Source organism: Falco naumanni, chromosome 8 (genome assembly GCF_017639655.2).
Source record: "Falco naumanni isolate bFalNau1 chromosome 8, bFalNau1.pat, whole genome shotgun sequence".
NCBI classification, from domain to species: domain Eukaryota; kingdom Metazoa; phylum Chordata; class Aves; order Falconiformes; family Falconidae; genus Falco; species Falco naumanni.
Genome location: NC_054061.1, coordinates 54,887,190 through 54,911,418, shown reverse-complemented (window position 1 = coordinate 54,911,418; position 24,229 = coordinate 54,887,190). Strand labels below are relative to the sequence as shown.

The 24,229-nt window shown below is 38.5% G+C and overlaps 1 protein-coding gene across 2 annotated transcripts in view; it reads left to right on the top strand.

The window, feature by feature from the left end:
* The window catches only part of ERBB4 (erb-b2 receptor tyrosine kinase 4), a 399,492-nt gene that overhangs the window by 230,210 nt on the left and 145,053 nt on the right, over positions 1-24,229 (top strand). Inside the window, exons 12-15 of one of the 2 annotated variants that reach the window (XM_040604703.1) lie at positions 7,484-7,616; positions 8,406-8,499; positions 9,857-10,011; positions 16,176-16,250. In XM_040604703.1, coding sequence (XP_040460637.1) covers positions 7,484-7,616; positions 8,406-8,499; positions 9,857-10,011; positions 16,176-16,250 — 457 coding nt within the window. Of the gene's footprint in view, positions 1-7,483; positions 7,617-8,405; positions 8,500-9,856; positions 10,012-16,010; positions 16,056-16,175; positions 16,251-24,229 lie in introns of both variants that reach the window. The other variant, XM_040604704.1, reaches the window with a different exon arrangement.

Below are 24,229 nucleotides of genomic sequence, written 5' to 3'. Positions count from 1 at the left end.
TCCTCTTGCACTGTATGTTGTCATGACATTTGCACACAAAGGGAAAACGTAAACTTTATTTGACTTGTAGTTTACTGAGGATTTGTTATAATAGACACCCACTATTTTCCAGGAAGAAAAATATTCCTAAAGATACCTTATGAAACAACACCAAGGGAATCTTCACAAGGAAAACAGAGCTCATTCATTTCATTTTAAGAAGCCACAATGTAAGCTACAGTACTAAGGGACTAGTTTTAGAAATAGGCTGTAACCTATGTTCATTAAATGGACTGTATATAATGAATGTAGCCTAGGGGCCAAGTTACTCCAATCAGAAGGCAGTGTCTTAGCTGATTTCCTGAATGCTAATAGGGAACAGTGTTTTTCTCTCTCTATGCACGTCTGTGTGAATGAATTAATGTTTTGTGGCCTTTTGAGAGTCAGCATTAGATGAGAAGAGCTATCCTGCTGCTTCAACTCTGCCTGTCAGTTGCAACTCTGTGGGGTTAAATGGGTTCTGCTGCAGGTTAGGTGCTTAACTAAGTTCTTCACAATTACTTGGAGTAGGGCAGAACTGTTCCTTAGAGCCAGATGCATTTCTCTAGCGTCCTCTGAAACATCTGTGATTTTCAGGATAGGCCAGCAGACTGAGGTTTAGGAGAGTTTTCTCTGAACCTTCCACTGCCTGCATGTTTGGGATCTGGGGGCAAGTCTCTAGAGTTTCCATTTCTGCCTTTCTGTTGTTTTGCCTGTTCTAGACCCTGATCCTTCAGATGCTTGGGTATATGCCCATGCCTCTCTGAGTGACAAGTAAGATGTAACGAGAGTGTGGAAGGGAAATGTATAAGTATGTGTTTGCAGGATCAAAAGCCATCCTCTGTGGTAGAAATCCAGTCTGTTTGCTTGCATGATAGCTAGCAGGGTGTGAAAATATCTGTTAAAGATTTTTTTCACGTGTTTCCAGTGAAGAAACCAGTCTAAACCATGTTAATTATTACAGCCATTCTCAGGTGTGTTTATTATTGTTTCTTTGCATATTTTGAGTCATTATCAGCCTGTTTTTGTTTTCATCACTACCTAGTGATGTTGATGCCTTAAAGCAAGTTACAGCAAACACTTACTATCAACATGTAGCTTTTCTTAAAACTCATGTAAGAGCTTATAAGATCTTCTAGTCAGCATCATATTTAATTTAATTTTATGATATATCACAATGATATATTTTCCATACCATTTAATGCTACGTTCAGCTGACTGTAGAAGTCAGAGAGCAAATATTGAGAAATTGTTGAGGGAGTAAAATATTTGTGGAAAAGTTCTCTCTGTATTAATGCTTCATCTTTGAGATAACACTGACATTATAGAGTTTGTCAGAACTCTGAATATTTTTTCTCAATTAAGAAGATAAAGGCAACAGAGTTCAGCCAGTGGAAAATGCTACAAAATTATCCAGCACACAGAAAATACTTTATACCCTTGATCATAAAATCATAGAATAGTTTGGGTTGGAAGGGACCTTAAAGATCATCTGGTTCAAACCTCCCTGCCATGGGCAGGGACACCTTCCACGTGACCAGGTTGCTCAAAGCCCCATCCAGCCTGGCCTTGAACACTGCCAGGGATGGGGCATCTGGACAACCAGTTTTGGTCCCTCACACTAAAGAATTTCTTCTTAATATCTAATCTAAATCTACCTTCTCTCAGCTTAAAATCATCCCCCCTTGTCCTTTCTCTACATGCCCTTGTAAAAAGTCCCTCTCCAGCTTTCTTGTAGGCCCCCTTTAGGTACTGGAAGGCTGTGATGAGGTCTCCCTGTAGCCTTTTCTTCTCTAGGCTGAACAACCCCAACGTTCTCAGCCTGCCTTCATAGGAGAGGTGCTCCAGCCCTCTGAGCATCTTCTCCAACAGGTCTATGTCCATCTTATGTTGGGGGCCACAGAGCTGAACGCAATACTCCAGGTGGGGTCTCAATTATTTCATCTTGCTGTTTGTGCCACTTGTTAACAATGTTAAAATGGTCATGAAATATTTCACCACCTCTGAGATGGCTTTTCCAAATGCTGGTTAGAAGTGTAGGGCAGACTTCACTTGTTCGTAGAATGTTGAAAATACAGCAGCAAAACATGTGTGTGTTTTTTGAATTTTAAAAAAATCCATAAACCCCACAATGCTCTGTTGCTTTGTGTTGTCTTGCTAATATTCTCCTATGCAGGACCAGAGATGGGTGGGTACCTGGAAGGAATGAGATCTCTCTCTTCTCCGCCTTCCCTACAAACATTCAGGGATAGAAATGTTAGTGACTAAGCTTGTGTGCACAGGAAACATAGAAGAAAGTGGCACCTTTGAGGCTGAGTACCATGGAAAGGGTGGCAGTATGTGGTCATCAGCAAGAGACTTCTGAACTATGCAGACCCTAAAAGACACCCAGGCTTGGGGGGCAGGTTACAAGAGAAGACTTGAGGGCAAGGGACAAGCTGAGCCTTCAACAGCCATTACACCTTTGGCACAGCCTGCTAGTGTCCCCCAAGACTGTTTAAGAGTTCAGATGGCAAATGGGCATCTTCAAACTGATAAGCTGAGTGGAAATTAATTGGAGAGCGATTATCTAAGATGCAGTGCATGAAGCTCTTATCTAATGTAGACTTCTAATTGTATGCTACTATAAATGTTAAACACTGTTTCATGCATAAAACTTACTTAGTTATGATGACTATTAATGCAGAATGAATGACTATAAAGTTATTGGTAGAGAATGTGCTCTGGTAGTTAGATTTTACTGTTGCTCCATGCTGAAGTGAAGAATCTGCCTTTTTTTCCCAGCATGGTTTTTTTTTATGGAACAGTCAGAGGTGATTCATGTTAAATATGAGTGCACACAAAATAAAAGCAGAAAAAATGTTCTTTTATACAAAGTTATTTAAATAATTCCTTTCAGCTTTAGTGACACCTGCAGTGTACACTGAAACCTTTGTAGGCAAAGGTTGCTATAAATGTGATTGTTATGAATTATGTCAATTTAGCCACCAATTAACAACTTGAATAAATGATTACATTCATTATCAGGCATGATGCAAAGCTAATTGAAGTCTGCAGGAGCTTTTCTATTGAGTTCACAGAGCTTTGGATCAGGCCCATAAGTGTATAGCCAAATAACAGTAATTTTTCTTTTTTTAGATAGAACACAAGAAAATTAGCTATCTAGATTTGGGAAAAACATTGAACCTTTCTGCTTCTAACCTGTGTGACCCCATTAATAAAGCATGAACACTTATTCTAAAACTCCCAATGAAAGTGAGTTCCTGTCAAATGCATTATTGTTCTTTCCTGCTGCATATGGGCGTGTGATATGCTGGAGCTTCAGAACATTCTCAGCTCATGAAAATGCCAAATAATGTGTCTAAATTGGAAACATTTCTTTAGCCATCCCTATAATTAAAGAAGAGGAAGAAAGAAAAGTGTAATGGATTTTTATAAGCTTTGAAAAAAAAACCCACTCCTTTCTTGCCAAGTTTCATTTACAAAAATATTTCTATGACTTCAAAATAAGTAGAAGGAAATAATGATATTTTTTTTCCTATTGTTTTTGTCATAGAATACAGACACTCTGTTGGCTAGATTTCAATGGGGTAATCATGATTTTCTTTACTGAAAAGCTGTCTTTCTATTTCATAGGGTTACTTAGTACATTTTCTGAGCTATCTTGTAATAGTGTCACTTGCTATTTGAAAGGGTATTTCAGTGCAACTGAAACAGCGTGTGTGTGTGTGTAAATAAACACTGATCCCAGAGTAACCTGACAGCTGAGAACAGCAAAAAGAAAGGAATTCACAAGTAATAAAAGCACAATTTCATGTTATAAAAAAAGGTGAGAAAGCAAATAGGAAACTGCCTTTCAATGATGACAGCGTTTTAAAAAAATCAGAAGAATTACTAATATTCTTAAGATAGATAATGAGAACAAAGGGATCTCCAAAGCAGTGTTGTTTTTTTGTTGTGTGACAAGTGCTTAGTGAGTCATTGACTAGAAAATAAAAGTATTCATATAAAAAAAAGTTTGATAATCAGAACTGTGATGCTTTCTGTGTTTGGGTTTTTTCCTTCTTTCTTTTCTTTGCTGATACAGTTTAAACCTGAAGCTGTCTGTTAAACCCAGGTATCCCTGTGGCAGACAGTGTGAGGTAGGACTCCTGTATTTTTCCAATCAGTCACACTGGATGAGATCAAGGGAGATGGCAGACCAGGTGTGAAGTGCTGGAGCCTGCTCTGAGGGAGTCCTCAAGTGCGCTCTGAATCCTAAGGCATAATTTAGGTTTCTCTGAAATGACCAGCTGTATGACTTGGGACTTTTTCTGGGTGCTCTTGTAGGCAGCAAACATGAAAGAGGCCAAAACTGGCCTTTAATACCAAGTCAGTGCTCCTGCTGAACTGTGCTGCACAAAGCCAGCATTAGGCTGATACACACAAAATGCCTAAAAGTAGGTGAAAAAGGAAACGCTGTACTACTCATGTAGCATTTCCTAACGCAAAACTTTTGCTAAGTCCCTTTGATTTCTATGAAGTTCAGTCAGTGGCAATGTAGTGGAACTGCTGACATCTGGTAGTTGTAATAAAAACTTTATTTATTTTTTTCACTATGCTAATGAAAATCTGTATGCTAATGAAATATCACTATGCTAATGAAAAGCTGAAATTTTTGTCTCTGCTCTTACTGGTTTTGTGTGGTGTGATTCCTTTGACTGCAGTAGAATGACTCCTGATTTACAGGCAGGACTCAGGGAAAGAATAAGACATCTTTATGAAGTAGCATGCTAAATAGCTCAGGTTTTTCTTGCTGTGCTGGAATCAGTGATAATTATTATTATTACACTTTAATGAAAACAAAATGACCACCTGGAATTACTTCTCAATGTAATTGTTTTCTCTTTGGCTGTACCTGATTTGAGGTATGAAGCAAAAGAAGCATCAAAAAGATACTTCTGAACACTTTTTGGTGTTGTCTTTAAGAAAGTATATGTGATATAGAAAAAATAAATATGTGTATTCAAGTATTCCAGACTTGATAAGACATGAGTGTGCAGACTTTTCATGTCTGAGGCTATTTGTGGTATTGTGTTGAGTAAGGTAGTGCCATCTACTTGCTGAATTACTTGTACAGCAGAGCCGTGCAAGGTCAGCAACAGCGCTGTGCAAGTAGGAAGCACGTTGGTGAATCTCTTGTTCTTGGATCAGTTTGCCTGCACAGGCTGGGGGATGTGAAATCTTTGACTGGTACCCATGCTGCTTGTAAAGATGTAAAGTTGAAATGTCCATTTTCTGGCACTGAATTACGAAAATGTTCCAGGACTAAAACCAAACAAGTAGATGAGAGTCTGCCATTTTCAATCTCGGTAATGCAAAATGTCATATGACGAGAAGAAAAGAAATATGGAAGAAGCTTCACTCCTCTTGCCTACTCACTACATGGGCTAGGAGAGAGAAAGCATGGATACAATTGTTGCATTTTATTTTCCTAATAAGCACTTTCTAATAAATTCAGTGGTCAGAAGGCAGAGTGACAGTGACAGGACAGGCAGTGTATCTCAAAGGAAAGTGCTCTGCCAGCGTGACATGAACTTCCTGCCTGTCAGCAGGCAACAGGAGGTGCGGGAATTGCCTCACAGGAAACAGAAGAGGACATAGGCTAGGTGTGCGGTATAGATCAGAAAGATAGCGTCTGACCAACACGGTGCCAATGTGAAGCAATGCTGTATGATGGAGAGCAGCGATTAAGGAATGGTTAAGGAGAGAGTCACACTAAGCAGTGTGCTCTCCTGTACAGTAGGCCGCTATGACAGATACTCAGTGGTTCAAATGTGGGACATCTGAACACAATAACCAGGTTTTAAACATTCCATGGAGAGCAGAAGGCATATTTCTGCTGACTCTTTCATGATTTAGAAGGGCTTTGTGCTTCTCAGGTAATAAAACTCAGTATACTCTTTAATTTTTAAGGTGAATTATAATGGACAGTGCCTAACTGCACTGTTCCATCCTTTACAGTGGAGACATAACATCATGTATCCTGAAATGAAAATAGGGAGCTTTTTTCCCCCCAGTCAGCCAGCTATGCTGCTTTACTGAAAGAAGTGTAGAAAAATCATGCACAAAGAATTACTGTCTTTTATTTAATATAAAGCTGCCAGAAGTCTTTATGCATTTTGCAGAAAGATTTTTCTGTTGATTTTGCAAAATGCATCTCTTAAAATGTGTGCTGGCCATATGCAGTTGCTGTTTTATACGTGTATTCAGTGTGTGTGTTCCTGACTGGACATCTTCATTGCTACAGTATTGAAAGGGGTAGTAGAATTCTATCAGCAAACCTACTTTTCATTTATTATTTGACACTTTTCTCATGTTGTTTTCAGTGGTTTAAAAAGCAAACAAATGTTTATATACTTGCCATCTCTGATATTTCAGATCTTTGCTGGTTTTAATCTACTCAATCTAGTATGTAATTCATTTGCATAAAACATTTCATCATGCAAGAGTGAATTCAAATTAAGAGATTCACCCTTTTGCCTGCCACCATTTGGCTGAAACTGCAACTGGACTTTATTCAGATGTTGGAGAGATACCATGTGTTTCCTTTTGCTCTTTTCTCATATTCTCCATCTGTCACAGAATTAACAGATAATTAACACAGAATTAATTACACTGTTTGCAACAACCTATCCCTATCACTCTTTGTTCATTGTTGATTTTGTGTGGTTTGGGGGGGTTTAATGTAAAGGCTCTGACTCTTCAGGTGCTTTTGCAATAAGCACTTAAAAAATCAGACTTAATGGTGACTGTCCTTCAACTTTTTCCCCACCATCCATAAGCTTTATTCCAGGGATTCCTCAGTTCAGAGACAGTGTTTTATATTTCAGTTTAATAGCCCTTCTGTGGATTTAGGCAATTGATTTTTCAAATCCTTTAAATTTTCAGTGTTTACCATGCCATGAGTCAGGGAATTCTGCAGCTTGATCTATACTCTATATGAAGAAAAATCTCAGTTCCTGAGGCAGGGTTCTTGTCTCTTTGAATGCCCATGAGGGACTTGGAAGAAGCAACAAACAATTGTTTCATGCTTACTTACCTTCTTCTTGTCATTCATGATTTTATAGACCTTAATCAAGTCCTTTCTGATCTATATCTAAGGCTACTTCCATGTTTATTCCTGGTATAGAAGGTCTTCTCTAGTTTTGATCATCCTTGCAGCACTCTTAAACCTTTTTCTCACTGTACTATATCCTTTCTGAAAGGAACAGGCCAGAAGTGTGCACAGTATTCAAACTATGAGCACACAGTATGTTTCTGTTAGTAGTATGACGACAATCTTCTGCTTTTTCCTCTATTCTGTTTCTAGGAAATATGAACGTTCAGTTCACTTTTCTGAGTGTGGTGGAATGCTGAATGAAGTGTTTTCCTTTGGGTTTCAGAGGACTATGTAAATTACTGACAGTATCCTCTCTATCTGCAGCTGCTGACGGAATGGTGTGTAATGAATTATGCTCAAGTGATGGCTGCTGGGGGCCAGGGCCAGACCAGTGTCTCTCCTGCAAGCGCTTCATCAGGGGAAGGACCTGCATAGACTCTTGTAACCTCTATGATGGGTAAGATATTTCCCTTGCACTTTTCCCTGAAGTTGCTGATTATACTGTTCAGGACTTCACCAAGTAAGTTGTTTTCTTTTTACGTCAACCAATATCTGTTTTCACTGCCGATACTACTTATCTGGGGGTAAAATATATTGTGGGATAGGTTTTAAGGATTTCCAAATCTGAAGTTGTGTAGAAGGCTTTACCTAGTATTCTGCTGACTAAAATTTTCATGCAACATGAAAAGTTTGTTGCACCTTTTGCATTGCATGGTCTGACATTTTATAGATTTAGACCTCAGTTTAGAATTGTTGTTGAGTGACGAGCCTTTTGGAGAACGGGCTTTAAAACAAGTGTTTATAGAGACTTAACTAAAGTCAGCACTGTGTTCAATGCTCTTTCTAATCCTTTCCTACCTGTTAGCCGTGTCTCAAATGTAACAAGTGGCTTCCTGAATCTGAGCCATGAGTGACAATTCTATAGATAAAAATAGAGAAAAGTGTTACTTTGTCCTGTTAATGAGGTCCTTATTTCTTAAGGAAAGGGGGTGGGGGAGGGGAACCCACTATAGTTTTATACTGGTAAAAAAGATATCTTCTGTTTCACCTGTCTGTGAATGACATTGCTGATGAGGCCTGGTTTTCAGCTGGTTTAAAGCAGCATCATGTCGTTAACAGAAGTGATTTCAGCTGGCAGTCTGCTGACTTCAGCGAAGCTGAAAATGTTTCTACCAGGTGAAGAGCCAGCCATTTTGTCTCAGTCTCACTTGCTTTCTCCTAACCTGCCCGCAAAATACTTTCGTAGGGAATTTCGAGAATTTGCAAATGGTTCTGTCTGCGTGGAGTGTGATCCCCAGTGTGAAAAGATGGAAGAAAACATGATCACGTGCTATGGGCCGGTAAGAACAAAATTTGATATATTATGTGCTAGCTTGTTAAAGTGTGCTAAAACATGGGTATTTTCTGCTTGTAGACTTTAAAGCAGCTGTTGAAAATTAATGTGAACAAAAATAGAAAACATGCATATTCTGCATGTAGGGAAGTTGGTACTGGTAATAAAGTTCTTTGGACCAGCCTCCTTAAGGAAGTGGTTTGAAAAGTTTTCCTTTTCTTTCCTCAGTTGTCTTAATGCCTTAGTGGTACAGATGCATTTTTTTTTTTATATGACAGATAGCATGCAGTTGTGGTTTCAGTGCCCTTTTTTATCATTGCATTCTTTATACTCACTTCTGTCCTGTTCTACCACAAATTTGGTTACCTACCCTGCCCGCCACACCCCGAAAAAAAGAAAAAATAAAAAAAAGTGGGAAATTGTCTCAATCACTCAGCTTGAACAATATGTTGGGGTGTTTGTTTAGGGTTTTTTTTTCGTGGATCCTAAATGAATGTTAACTGTGGTTGTTACCTTTATAATGGCTAGTGAGTTTTCAAAGATTATTGCTCTTTTGCGAGATAGACGTTGTCTCTTTCTTTTAATCTTGGCAGTATACAAAAGACTGAAAGTCACAAACATCCTGGGCAAAGAGGAGTTGTACTTTAGGATCTTCATAATTGAGAAAACTTAACTCATAAATTATTTCTTTATTACTTTAACTTACCTACTAAATGGGAAAGGCATCATAATTTTTGTCATAATACTGTTTTCTGCAGCACAGTCATAAAGTAAGAAGCTAATGTTTCAAGTATTCAACGCATGATGGAAATTTGGGTTTATAGCAGGGCTCAGTGCCCAACGTGGACACTAGATTCAGTTATATGCTGGCTTATCATCACAGCTTTAAAATTTTACTTTTATATTGTCCAGGAGCCTTGGTTTGTGGTTCATAACAATCTAGTCTATACACATAATAAGAAGATGGAGAACTTGTAGCTCTTCAGTTTTGTTGTGACCAGATACTACAGGGAGAATGCAGTGTGGAAAATAATTCTGGAGTGCAGAGGTAGGGGATCCTACTGAAAGGCCATTGCAGTTGCTTTGCAAATGTGGCTCAGTATGGATCAATGTTGAAGGAAAACCTGTTTAGAATCTAGAATTTAGTTGTATGCTCTACAGAGTAAGTTTATGGCCAAAAGTAACAGGATTTACATGTCTGCTGCTCCTTAACCGAGACTGAAGCTAATTCACTGTTCATTGGGAAATAAATGCTATTTTTTTATTGCTCAGTGTGCTGTCAATCTAGGACCTGCAATTCTGGTGTAGCAGGAAAAGACAGAGTAACTTGAATGCACCACATTTCTGTCTTCCTCGCTCCCCAGGGTCCTGACCACTGCACGAAGTGTTTCCATTTTAAGGATGGTCCAAACTGTGTGGAAAAATGTCCTGATGGCTTACAGGGGGCCAACAGCTTTATTTTCAAATACGCTGATGAAGATCGTGAGTGTCATCCATGTCATCCAAACTGCACCCAAGGGTAAGTGCAAATTCTGTGAAGTGAGTCATCCTATTTACTGTTTATAGCACGTGATGATTTACATGCACTTTGGCTTAGTAAAGCACTTGTTCCACTCCTGAAAACACAGTGTGTGCAGCAGTAATGTAACCTTTGATATTCAGGTTCTACTCATGAATGTCCAGCAGCTTATCAGAAGAAGACTTACCCTTTTGAAAACCATTGAGAACAACTTTTCACAGCAATGCTCTTTGCTTTCCTACTAGGTACCACTGGTTTGTAGCAAACACGACCATTTAAAGTAAAGTGTAATCCTGTAAAATGACTTCTAGTATTTACTTGTTAATAGAGTTTTTATCTCTGCTCCTTGGTATTGGTGAACTAAGCCAGCAGCACTACTGTGACATGAAAGTGTTATTGCACTCGCTCTCTTTTTTTTTTTTTTTTTTTAATATATATATGGGGACTAATGCAAACAGTTTGTCTGAAGCCAGACTTTATACAGGAGTCTGAGTCTGAGCAGCAGTTTCTCAAGTCCTGTCTAACTGCTCAACATCACTTGTTGTATTTGGAACTATACAGCCCATGTATCTGAGCCAGAGTTAAGAATCTGTGCAACAAAATAATAGTACTCACATACACAACTATTGTTTTGCATGGCCTGCATAAGTTATAAATGTTTTTTCCATGAGACGGTTGGTAATGACCAGCGTACACAGAAAGAGAGGCAGCCAGGGGAAAAAAAGAAAACTCCAGCCAGTGAAATAATCTTCAACAAGAGGCTCTTATTGTTTAGCAGCTAAAATTAAACCAGTAAATTATTCAATGTAATCTTGATGTCAACAGCTGTTGCCATTCAAAATGAGACCTTTTGCTGGTTTTGCAAATCTAATTACAATAGAGACATTAGGGAAATGAAAGTGAGATCGCAAAGACACAGCCAGGATCTGTTGCAGATTTGTCTTCCCCTTAGACCCTTTAAATCAGTTAACGCAGTAAGAAAAACGCTGCTACTGTGGAAGAAGAGTGTAAGAAGAAACAATATGAAAAGATGAGGTCACTTGAGGAGCTCTGGTTCTGGCTTTAGTAGATGGTGGAAGTGCCAGTTCTGATTGAATCTGACAAACCCAGCTATGGATGACAGATTTACTGTCCACCTTGCCAGCTTTGCTGGCCTTTCAGAAGACCAGGATGTGACAGATCTTCCCATTCACTCCTCTTTTTCTCTGCTGGTCTAACTAATCTAACTATTAATGGTCTTTGTGGCACAACTGTTTTTCTCCAAACCAGGAAGGGAGCAGAATGTTTCCATGCCTTTCCACTTCTTCATGTGCATCAGTATTTTGCAAGTGGCTGGTTGTTTTTATCTCCCTGGGTAGAACAGGATCAGGGAGAGAGGCTTTTATGCCTTGTGATGAAAATCTGCTGTTCTAGTTCATAAACAAATAGGAAGGGCATCAGGCAGTTGTAACCAAGCTTGTTGGTATTCACTGGCAGCCCTTGGTGACACAGGGTTCCTTTGTGCTGAGTTATGTTGTCATTTAGTCCTTGAACTTTCAGTTTTCCCTTTTTATTTTCTGCAGCTGATTGGGTGAAAGAATGGCTGATGTAGCATCATATGCCGATCCCCAGAGAAATGAAAAACTACCACTAGTAAAAAGGCTAGAAGTCTCACCCAGGTTACATATGCAAAGGTATGGTTATCTCCCAGAGGAGTAGCTATCCCTTTGCCGCGAGTCAAAGACTATTCCTCATAGAAATCCTTAATTTCTTATTAAAAACAAGTTAACACGTCTATTCTTAGGTATTTTGTTACGCCTCATAAAAACAATACCCCACCATCCCCCATGTCTGAGAAAGCATGGGTGTTCTTTTCAAGTGTTACTAAAGACTTTCTGACATGTTTCATTATGTTAATGAAACTGTTAATGAATGCCAAGTTATTTGGCATTTATGAATTGTCCATCTTCCTGCCAGTGTCGTCAGGGGTATGCCCACATACAGTATGCCCATACTTGTCAGCGTATGCCCACAGAGAGAAGGGAAAAGTTACTCTCTTTACCTTTTCTCTTTCAATTCTGAATTCTCTAGCTTCATACTTTCATTCTTCTTTTAAAAATTAATATTAAAGTTACCCTCAGTCAGGATTCTTCAGTGAAATATGTTGTGGAGGGAACACATCTTGATATTTGGCTCACGACTGAATACTACAGAGAAAATGTAATTTTACTTCATCTAGCATGTCTGTTCTCCTCTCTGTCAGATCAATTGCTGGAATAAAACTGATGCCCTTGCACTGCAGCTTGGATACTCATCAAAAAGTGTTGAGCTGCTGCAGAGCAGTGCTGCCAGCAGTGCTGTTCACTTTGAATCAGGCTCCTTGCTAAAATGGATTGTTAGTTCTCGTACGTTGTTTCTAGTCATTGCCACCTGTTGTTGTCACCAAGGAAGATACCTGTCCCACCTCTGCATTTCCTGTGAGCGTTTTGCCAGAATTTCATCATGGCATTTGCAGGCGACTGCTTTACACCCTAGAGCATGAGATTTTGATAACACCATTCTCCTCCCTTATTCAAGTACAATGACTGCTTCTGTTAATAGGTGTGTAATTATCCAGCCCTGTTAATGATCTTATATTGACTGAGGGAACTATCAAGGAGTGACTTCCTTGGATACGAGAACTGTGCTTTTGGCCTTACATCTCCATGATAAACATCAGCTATTTGAAGACAGTTTGGAGCAGATCTGAGGCACAGGGGACAGCTATCCCATTTAGTTCGAGAGAGTCAGAGAGCATTTGGCACCTCTTGCTTGCAGAGCTAGCCAAAATGTAACACTTTCACAAAAATAAAATACTAATTCTATAATAGCATTTGACATTCTGCTTCCTTGCTGGGCAAGACACAAATGGGAGATCTCACTGGACACCTCCCCTCATTATAGAAATGCATTTTCTCACACAGCTTGTTGAAGGAAGTGTATTACTGTTCTCCAGAACATTATTTTCCTTCTAAGCCAAGACCAGAGAAGTGATGGGAGCCTTATCAACACATATGTGATCCAGAAAGGATTTTAAGGCAAAAGTACTGTCTTGCCTCTAAAGCTTAGGTGTATTTTTAGGAAGGTATTATGTACTCCAGATGAAACAATAATCAAATTCAATGGCAACAAACTCTGAATAAGAAACTTACTATTCTGATGATGCAAAATTTCTTCCTACCTCCTGCCTCACTCAGTTCAACTTCCTTACTATCACCATCAGTATGCACTTTATGTTAGCTACGTAACCCCCTGATTTTGAGTTGTCTGTCTTTATCCATGGCAATAGCTGGGTGACCAGGTGATTGCCAGAACTAAGGTTTTCTCCTGTCCAGAGTTAATCCATTTATGCCATTGTGTAATCAGTTTTGTTTTCTTTCCAACAACAAAGACTTTTGAGAATTCATCTGACTAAAAATGGCTTTGCTACTCCACATCTGTGAACACTTAAGACCCCACCATTCAAGCTTAAGGAAAACTGATGAAAGGCAGTATTTGTGACAAAGGGGAAACAGCATTGTTTCAGGAAAAAGCAGTTGTTACTCGAACTTTCAAAACTGTTTTAATTTGTCATTTTGTTTCAGAGGATGATTATCTGTAAAGCTAGGATGAGCTCCAAATGTGATTTTCTGTATAAACTGTATTGGACTGTTGCAAAGTACTGAATATATCATTAATAAATTGGCATGTCTCACTTAACAAGTTCATTTTACAGAGCAAACTTGGAAATGAAAATATCGTTCAGACTCCAAGCAGAAAGAACACTGGGGGTGAATGGAATACCATTGTGATGTATAATTGTGTAATTCTTGTACTTTTATGTGTCAAAAAGCCTGAAACCAAAGAGGTTACTTTCAGAGGAAAAATAATTGATGACTTGGTGGTGCAAAATAACTTGTTAATAAATATTGCCATTACTCACACAGTATTGTATTTTCCCACATGTAATCACAACAGCCAGTCAGAGAGTAGGAAGCTGCTCAACTAGGAGCAATGGAAATTGCACCTGGACAGAGTTTTCAGTTTGGGGCTGGGGAGTCCGCGGAAGAAGATTACAGGTTTAAATAAAAATCGATGGTATTTCAACTCGGAGTGGGTGAGGTCTAAACAGCTCTCTCTTCTTGGATTCAAGTCCTGTTCTCCAGACGTCTAAGAGAATAAATGTATAGATGTGAAATGACTTCAAGACAATAGGCTCTTTATGTTAGTCTGCCAGTTGTCTGAACTAGTAATGTTCTCAGACCTCTAATTTGAAGAGGGCCTTCTTTTTATTTATAGCAAGAGTCTGAGCTCAGCTTCTCATGACATGCTAGCAAATGGAAGATCTGAACAACTTTTTTTCAGCCTCCTTCATTACTGAACTGGTTTTCTGCAAATTGCTGAGAATTCCATGAATGGAAGAAACATTAGATACGTTTAAGACTGGTTAGAATTCAAACAGTCCTGAATTCTGAAGTCTTGAAGCCCGGGACAGCTGGAATTTAAAAAATACCTGTCAAGATTTCTCTCCAAGTTTTTGAACTGTGTTTAAATCTATCCTTTCTGTTTATGCATTATCTGGCCACCTGGGTATTTAATGAATCCTTTTTATGTCTGCACATTTTCTGAAGGAAACCATTATTGAGGAAACCCTTACAATTTGCGTTTGCATGTCAGTTTTTATGCAAAAATGAAAATTCAAGTAAGCAAACAACTGGTAAGGTTCGCTATCATTCTTCTCTCTTTGATGGGCAGGTAAGGGGAAATTTAATTCACTGAATTTATTTTATAATGGCAGAGTGATAGCTAATTTAAATGCAGCAAAAGTTGATGAGTGGCAAGCAATGGTGAAGTGGAAAGAAGATCTCATGGGAGCATATTTGAACTCTTTCAGATTTTTTGACATGCATATCCCTCTATCAAAGCCAAACTGAAAGCAGGAGACTTTAAAAAGAGTTGGGAATCATACCTTAAATTTCAGATGCTTCAACATAAGTGAGTTTCAGTCTACTGATGTGTCAGATCACTTGCTCCTGTACACAGCCAAAGAGCCTTTAATAAAATGGCTCTGAGGTCTTGTTAAAGAGTTTTAATAAATGGTTTGGTTTCCTTAAAATCCTGAGAGCTAGATGCTCCACGTGGCTACAGAGGGACGAGTTGGGCATTCAGCACTAAAGGGTGCCAGGTTGTCTTAACCCCTAAAAGTTTAGCTTTGCATATCTGTCTCCGAGAATCGTGGCTGCTGTGTAAATGTGACTTGCTATTTGAATGCAGTGGGCCTAGGACACCACTTCAGTGCTCTTCATGTGGGCAAGGAAAATCCATGCATATTCATGTTTTGCAAAAAGACTTTCCCCATGGTTGTGCTTTAGTGGTGCTGCAAAAGTGATTCCCTGCATTTCTGTTGCCTTTGTTGACCACCTGTTGATTTTGCAGGTGGAGTACTTTTGGCAGCATCTAAGGAAAGCAGAATAAAATGCCTGAATCAGCTGACAGTATTTTTCTGTTTTTTGTTGATGGGAGTTAATCCTTGAGTTTCCCTGATAAAAGTGTAGTCAGCTTCAAAAATATTTCGCAGTTGCCCTAGCTAGGAGCTTAGAACAGAATGAACAATTGCATCAATTACAGAAAGAAAAAAAAATTGCATTGTGCTCTTGAAGGTCTCATCTTACAAATTAACAGCTTTTGTGCAGTAATCACTGGTTTGATGATTCAGACAACATCCAGAAAAAGCAGCTCTATTGTCAGGACACCTACGTATGCCGGTGAAACCTGCTTTAAGTGTTGTTTGAGCCAAGATATGTCCAACCTTGAGTGCTGTTGCTATTACTGTTCCCATTGCAAGCTTGTTTTTCTCACAAGCTATAATTCTGTGGTGACTTGGGTCTCTCTTAAGAATTGTAATTAAGAATGTGGCACAAAGAGGGGATTCCAGCTTCTTGGATCTGTAAATAACAGGTTTCTCTCTTTCTCTCCCTATTTTCAATTTGGATTTGCTGCAGGTGCATAGGGCCGCATATTGAGGACTGCATTGGCCTGATGGATAGGTACTTGCTGAGTGATCGTTCCCTGTGTGTCTTCCATCCTCCACGTGTGGACAAGGGTGCATGCATGTGCATGTCCTTGTGAATGGCAAATGACGTCTTTTGTTCTGTAATTGCCTGCAGGTGTAGAGGTCCCGCTAGTCATGACTGCATTTACTATCCATGGACACGACAGTCCACTTTACCACAACATGCTAGGTAACATCCACCACTTCTCCGTTTTTGTATACAAGGTCCTTCCCTGTTTGCCATCGGAATGTTATACTATCCAGTTTGTTCAGAAATGCAAATTGGGGGAAAAAATAATTTGTCCTTAAGATATGTCTCTGAACATCCAAATTAACATTTCCATTTGAAAGCAAATTAAATATCTTACTCAGGCTGATTGGAAAATGATATTAAAAAAATAAGTTAAATGAATAAGTATTCAATTCTGAAATTTTCTGCAGACATTTATGATTCTTGATGAAATTTTACTAAAGTAAACATACTGAAAACTCTGGTTAAATTGGAATTTAGTATTTTTCCATTTGTTGGGGTTTTTTTGTTTAAAGTGGTACTTAAAAGCAAATGAAGCTTTTTCTTCCATACTTCTCTGGGAAAAAGTAAATGTTTCAGCAAAACTGAATTTCTTCCTTAATTCACGTAACACTATTATTTGTTTTTTTCTTTTTTTCTGTTAAAAAAAATCATAACCTTGCAGCAATTTTATTTCTCAGTAATGACAATCGAAACAAATTAATGTAGGAAGGCTCCCAAAACATTCCGGTTATACTCCACATTTTTTTTTCATGAAAGCTCTTTGTTGCCATTGCGTTTGTTTATTTTTAAAATCAAACTGGTTAGTATGACTTCCAGGCTTTGGGATTACTGTCCTGAGCTAAGACTGAATGAGTATATCATTTCAATCAACTTCACCTCATTAAGGATTTTACTTTGGGGTTTTTTTTCTTGTCTTTAAAAAATGATTTTAAGGTTGCCTTTCCTTCCTAGTTGTGTACCTAATGTGAGTATTTCCATTTCTAGTGGTTGAGGGAGAATATGTTTAGACTTGAAAAACAGTACTCTGTAAATGCTATCAAGCAGTAAGCTTGTTCAATTGAATCAATCATAATTTGGACTTAATTCATGGACCAATGAATAAGCAATAGAAGAAAACTTAAGTTTTTCACTATTCCAATATTTATTTTTAATCTTTCTGATCTAGGATATCCAGTTTGAGATAATTCTGTGGGGGGCTCATTTTCAAATGTATTCATCGAAACAGAGTTTCCCAAAACAAGCAATCAGGTCTCCATGTTGTCAATTTTACTCAGAGTACAAATACAGGAAACGTATTATTTGCATGAGTTTAAGGGGCTTACCAAACTACAGAGAATGAAGACCATGCTGAAATTCTTCACTTTAGTATCCAATTTAAAAATAACATGTTTCATCAATTGGATTTTTAATCGGGTTTTGAGGAAGGATAAGGACTTTATACTAGGGAGACAACTTGTTTGCTCTAGTGTGACTCTCTTACAGTGTTGTAGGCTGCTTGCTCTGGCTTCCTCTGTTAGCCCTAAAACCAGTCAGACCTTGTTCTCCATTTAATTCAAGTGGTACACCTAAAAAACTTACCTTTCCATTGAAAATGTTTAGGTAGTAGTAAAGTTTCTAGAGGTACTACCAAATACCCACTGAATTTGATGGGAAGACTCCTGTTAATCACAGTGGGTGTTAGGTTGGGCCCTATATTTAAAAGTGAAATTAAAGAAGCAGAAGCATGACGTGATGACACAACACTACTGAGGTGCCAGACTTCAGCCATGTGTCAGCAGGCAAAGTTTATTTTGCTTTTTATGTTGTATAAATCATAGGGTTTGTCTCCTTGAATCTACTGTCAAGGTAGTAAAGCAAATTACCAAGGAGGGGAGGGTGTTTGTGACAGGATTAAAGCAATTGTTTTACTCCACTCAAGTGAGTGATTTCCTGCTCCATTCAGTCTGAGGGGGAAGACCCTCAAATGTTTCCTTAAGATCAGATGGACCTTTCCCTCCCCCCCCCCCCCCCCCCCCCCAACTTTTCAGAATTTATTTAGGGAAAGTTATTGTACTGTATTTAAATGTCAGTATGTATGTGTTCTTTCACATTCAAGCCAAAGGAGGAAGCTTCATGCCTTTAATGTTTATTAGATTAGTGAAACTGTGCATGGGTGTTTTTTGGTGAAAATGGTTCATTTTGTTTGGGCTAAAAATGGGCAAAACTGCATTGGCAAAGTGATACTTCTTTTTACAGTAGGGATGTCAATCAAAAATAGATGTGTTTCACTTAGAACCTTCTTAAGTCCCTTTAAGAACTGCATGCCCTCCCTAGACTTACAGACCTTAAAATCATTAATAATCAGTTTTACCCTTATCCATGTTGATAACACCATGAAAGAAAGTGTTCCTTTTCTTTCAAGTTTTTTGGAGTTTGCGAATAGATTTTGCCATGATCCATTGACTTGGGGGCTTTTCTAAGTGTCTGGTAAGCTAGCAAAGGAATTCTTAGTGTTTAATAAAGATGAATTTGATATGCATGATGTGGCCTGTTTTCCAGAAGACAAGTGAACCTTCAGGTTTTCTGCTTATGTTTGGCCGTTATATTTTGTAGGGGGAAATCCTTTCCTTTGGCATTGCATGTCTTTCTCATAGGTCTTTGGGTTTTTAAAAACTTTTAGCTTCAATAGAGTTCTGTCCAAAAGAATGCAAGAAACCCTTTTCTTTTCCCATTTCCACCTCAGTGCCACATATAAGGGCTATTTTAGCCCTTTTCCTCTAGAGTACTTGATAGATTTTTTTTCAAATGACTGTTAGGTTATCTGCTGGATCTCGTGGCCTTTTTTTTTTCCCCTGTGAGAGCCCACGTTTATTTTCAACATGTTCAGTTTGTCCTCGCAAAGGCTTTCACTACATTCTGAACTGCCAGAAAGAGTTCAAAATGTAAAGGAGTTAGAAGTCACAGGAGAAATTAGTGCCTCTTCTGTTTGTGCTTAGTTGCAAATTCTGGTTATTGTCATTATAACTCTGAATTTCCCACAGTGGAAATTATATGGCAGGAAGGCTTTTCTTTCCTCACATTTGTGAACATATTCTTTCTGTATTTGTACCATGTTTAATTTATAGTGTCCCTATCACAATGTCGTCTGACTGTAATTAGTGTGATTGACTGAGTTGGTTTGCTGAGCCAGTTTTCTGGCTGACCTCGCTGGGCTGCTCACATGACAGAGGCCCAAAGGAATGGGATGGGCCTTGCCAGCAGGGAATTCCCTGTGCAACGTGGAGTCCTTATAGCTGGCACGTAACTTATATGACTGCTTCTTGGTCTTCCTTTCTGTTTCCTTCCTTCGTTCCCTGCCATGCTGAGAATCTCAGCCCAGGGAACAGAGAGGAAACCAGAGCCTTGTGTCCCAGCTTTTCTCAGATGCTTATAGCTCTTCCTATTGTTCTCCGCCTTTTGGGAGCGGGGGGAGTAGATACTAGATTGTTACTGTAAGACTTCAGTTTGGATTCCCCCTTCTATATCAACCTCTCCCAGAAATCACCAAAGTAAAGAATGAAAGCGGATGGAGGCTGCGGTTTCCCAGGGTGCCCAAAGGAGTTAGCCATCCTCCTTTCCCACCCCTTGCTAGAGTGACACTCCTTCTTTCAATACCTTCTGACAATTGTAGTCGGTTTCTCTTGAGTTGCAACAGCATATTTGTTAGCTCTGGAGCAAAGGGCAAAAAGAGGGAGTATGCCTGCTTCAAAGATTTGGATAACCATTGCCTAAAAGGAAGATTGAAAGACTAAAAATAATACTCTGCTGTTCATTAAGAAAATTACTCTAGGCAGTCACAAAAGGCTGAATCTTCTACATTGCCCTGCTCCCAAATCCACCAGAAAAGCTTAGCTAACTGTTATTGAAGCTAGGCTGTGGACAAAGTCTTTACTTAAATTATGAATTTTAAATGTGTTCATCTTTCCTGTGATTCATTCAGTTTAATGCTAAGAGAGAAGGGATCATCAAAGAAGAAATGAAGTTTCTATTTTCTGTTGCGTAAGAGACTGCAAATCTGAAGATACAATCAGAATCATGTGGTAGATATGATAGGAAAGAACTAGCACCTTGATGTTATTGGTCTGAGTAAGCTGATGTCTGTCTCTGTTTATGCCCTAAGAAAATTTCATTCACATTTCCTTTTTAACTAACAGAAACTAATTAGCCAAGACCACCGTTGTCAAGTGGTTACATAAAATGATGGTGTAGACGTTAACTCCAATTACAATCTTAATGCTAGCTTTATATCAACAAAGAATGTCCTTTCAAGAAATCATCACTTCCTGAGCAAAAAAAGCTGGTTTTATGTACTGCGTATGTGTACAAGAGCTAATTAACAGTAAACCCTATGTAATGCAGGCAAATCCTTTCATAGCTGTTTTGTACCCCTGCACAGTATGACTTCAATAGAATTTCACAGCAGCTTTTGAGTAGATGATGGGGAAGGGAAACCACCTCTAATAAACCACTTATGTTCATTGCTTTTATGTCGCTCCGTTCCATTGCTTGGAGGAAAGCATTCCATATGCTCTGTATTTTTATAGAATAATTATAGTCATTCTAGAGGGGAAGAGGAAGAGAATCTCTATATAAAATTAGAGGAAAAATAGGATCTGCAAGTACAAACTGAGCTACATTACTTGATTGGTAAAAGATGCTACTCTTGAGAGACTTTTTGATATAGAGCTCTCTGATGCTGTATCAGAACAGAGCAGTTGAAGAAACAGATTTATTTTCATTTTTCAATAATCAAGACTAGAAAAACAGACTGTTTCTGATCCTGCCTCCGTGGGTTGGATAGAGCTTATGCTTGATCTGTTATGGGCAGACTGACAGAGAAATCCCTGTTCTGTGTGAGGACTTGCTGTGGGCACTTTTATTGTCGCAAAATTTCACTGTCTGGAGCCTTAGAAGGAACACATTTTGAGTGCTCCTGTGACATGAATGAAAGTCACTCCAGTGATTTCTTCAGCTCCCCCACTTTTTACCACTCCCACATAGTAAGACTGGCCTGCTTAGGAAAGGAGCTAGGTGGGGTTTCCTTCTTTTCTGCTGTACAGATCTGACCACAGATAAAAAAGCTCTCACTGTATTAAAAATTCTGCTCTATTACGTGGTCAGAAAGATTTCTATGGGATCTGCAAGGGTTTCTACTTAATCTACTTTACTCAGCAGGGTTGACTGATGTAGTTTCATGGTATGATTTGGTAGGATCTGCGACTTGAGAGAGAAATAAACTGTTAAGGTTGGACAAGTGAAGGAACTAGTAGCAACTGTCACGCAAGAGATTTTGAAAATCCATTCTGTGTCTCCAGTAATCTGAGGATTCTGTTTGAGAGTGCAGAGGACAGAGTAAGGTGAGCAATCTGATGTTTTTACTAGTTTGTTACACAAAGAATGGAACATGAGTGAAACACTCTTGCAGTATATTGAGATTGTTGATAGACCAAGTTTCTCAGCTGCTGTGCTCATTTGATGGGTTTGGGTAGTGTTCATATGATCACACAGTGGTGCATGCCAAACAGAGAAATGCCACAGTGAGGTTTCAGAACTTGCCTTAGCATGTCTTCTTGTGGATGGCAGTCCTTTTTGTCTCATTAGGTATGTCCCAGACCTTGTGCCTTCTTCAGCTGCTGAGCTCTGAAGAGCCATTAGTGCAGTGCCCAGTCTTACAAAGTAAGCAAGCGAGCAGGTTTCTTGCAGGGACATGTATCTGGTCTGCTTAGCGCACAAGGTAACATCATGAATTTCATAGTACTTCTGTTCCCCCTGAACTTCATGCTAACTAAGTCCTACCACTCCATGGCTTGAGTACCAGGTCCAACTTGGTGAGCTGTATGCAGTTTCGTTCTATGTATGTATGCATAGTAGAGCTATGTGCAGCCCCAACTTAACGGTAAGCTTCTCAGTTATATGAAGTGTGTCATGGGAAATACACAGAATGCACTAAACACAATATTTAGCAAGCACTGGAGTTCTATCAGGTCATACCCACATTTCTTTGCAGAGATTTCTCAATAAAAGTTGTGGCTTTTTCTTTGCTACCACAAGTTGCAAAAAAAAAAAAAAAATCAAATACATTTAAAATAAGTAAATTCTTTGTTCAGAAAACTGACTACAGTATTTGTGCTGAAACTATGAGCAGAAAAAATAAATAGTGATTAGGCCAGACATGATAGGTCGCTGCTGAAAGACAAGAAGTATTAGGAAATCCAAACTGAAAATGATTTGTTAAAATGGAAAACAACACACAGCCCTATTGCAGAGGTCACTACTTACATTCCTTATCAGGCTGCATAAGCTTGTGTTGTGTGTCTCTACTGGTTCAGCTACACAAATAATATATGATGCAGAAATAAAATTGTGCCATAAAGAAGTGACCTTATTATAGAGCAACAGTACATATTTCGCTGCTCTCCAATGGGTTTCTTTTATGGCTTGAAATGAGGATTTAATTTAGATTTAATGTTGTTATAAATTAATTATCTATTATTAAAAATAGATTTGTAGAGCTTTAGAAATATGTAAGATGTAGAGTTGTTTAAACCTCAATGAATGGTTTCTTAATAATTCATTAATATTTAACATGTAATAAATTGGAACTAAAGCTTGCAGTCTTACTTCCAATCTACCTATGTAATGCAGGATTTGTCACTCTTTCATATTTAGACAATTTACATGACAAATGTATTTGAGTTTAGAGTCCAGCCAAGGCTTAATTCTCTGCATTCTGGCTTACTCACTATGACCTGTCAGGTGATAAAGGAGCTGCAATTCTTGCACAAAATGGGAAGCTCTTGGTTGGAGTTCTTTAGAATAGTACGTTTGTAGTGCTATGCTTGTGTTGTAAGTATGTATACAGTCAAGTCTGCTTAATTAGATCTCTTCAGATCAAAGTTAGTATGTCAATCCATGTAAACTACTGTAGGTAGGGACTGCATTTGCATTGGGGATAAGTTTATTCCTTTCTGGTATCTATAAAGTAATCTTGCAAGAATTTCCCTCCATGCATTCTTTTCCATTGCCTATTTAAAACCAATTAAATATTTGCTGCAATGGTAAATACTTGATGCAGATGAGAATTTGTATTTGAAGTCTGCAGTTCACATTACCTTTTTTTTTTTTTGGTTTACATACAAAACGTGTACGTTCTACTTCTCAGTTAATTTGCAACAGTTTTTCCAGCATTAGATCAAAAATAGTAGATGACTCATTAATGGTGATAATACAGTTCACAGTCAGTCTTTTTAATTTGTTTTTGCAGAAATGGAGATACCAGTTTTGAATTTGGTAAGACATTTCCCAGTTTTACTGGTGTGTAGCCTGCTAACAATGGTAAACTAATAAAACAAGCTACAGGTTTGAAGGAATTAAAATTCTTATGTCCTTAGGTGCTATGTGTGGAAAGTTGTACTGCAGTAGTTACCACAAGTGGGAAGCATTATCACAAATACCAGCAGCCATGCAGGACAAGAGCATAAGTAAATCAAGCCATCAGATCAAATTATCTTACTATATTTTTTTTTCCTGTCATGCTGTAAAGTAAAGTAACAGGGTGGGAAAATGTCATATAAATTATATGTGCCATTGGGCTTTTTGTATGAAAGGTTTCAAATAACTACATTCAAATTGTAGTGGAAAGGGAGCCTAATAGTAAACTCATTTCCCACGTAATGCCCTCTTGCTGTTAGTTTAGCTTAATTTGCATTTTTTTTTACAGAAAAGTAGAGATATTTTGACTCTGTTCTACCTTGTTGTAATGGTAGTGGATAGAGTTGAACGAGAATGTAGACCCTGTACCTTCAGAAAGACTGACTGTTTTCTCAGCACGGTATGTTAAGGAGGCTTTAGAGAAGGGCCACCAGGAATAATTAAAACTTTATGCATTGTTCCTTGTAGTGAAGAAGTTCGGGAGCTCAAACAGCTAAAGCTTATTTTGGCTGAAGGTTACAGTGTAGAACCTGATTATCATCTAAAAGTACATAGGGAAGGAACAAAAGTTTGCTTAAGATGGCACTAGTCTAACAGGCTGAAAAGGATGGTAAGGTGTCTGTCTGTGGGATAATTAAACGGATGAAATCTTACAAAAGACACATTCAAAAAGGAAACATGCCAGT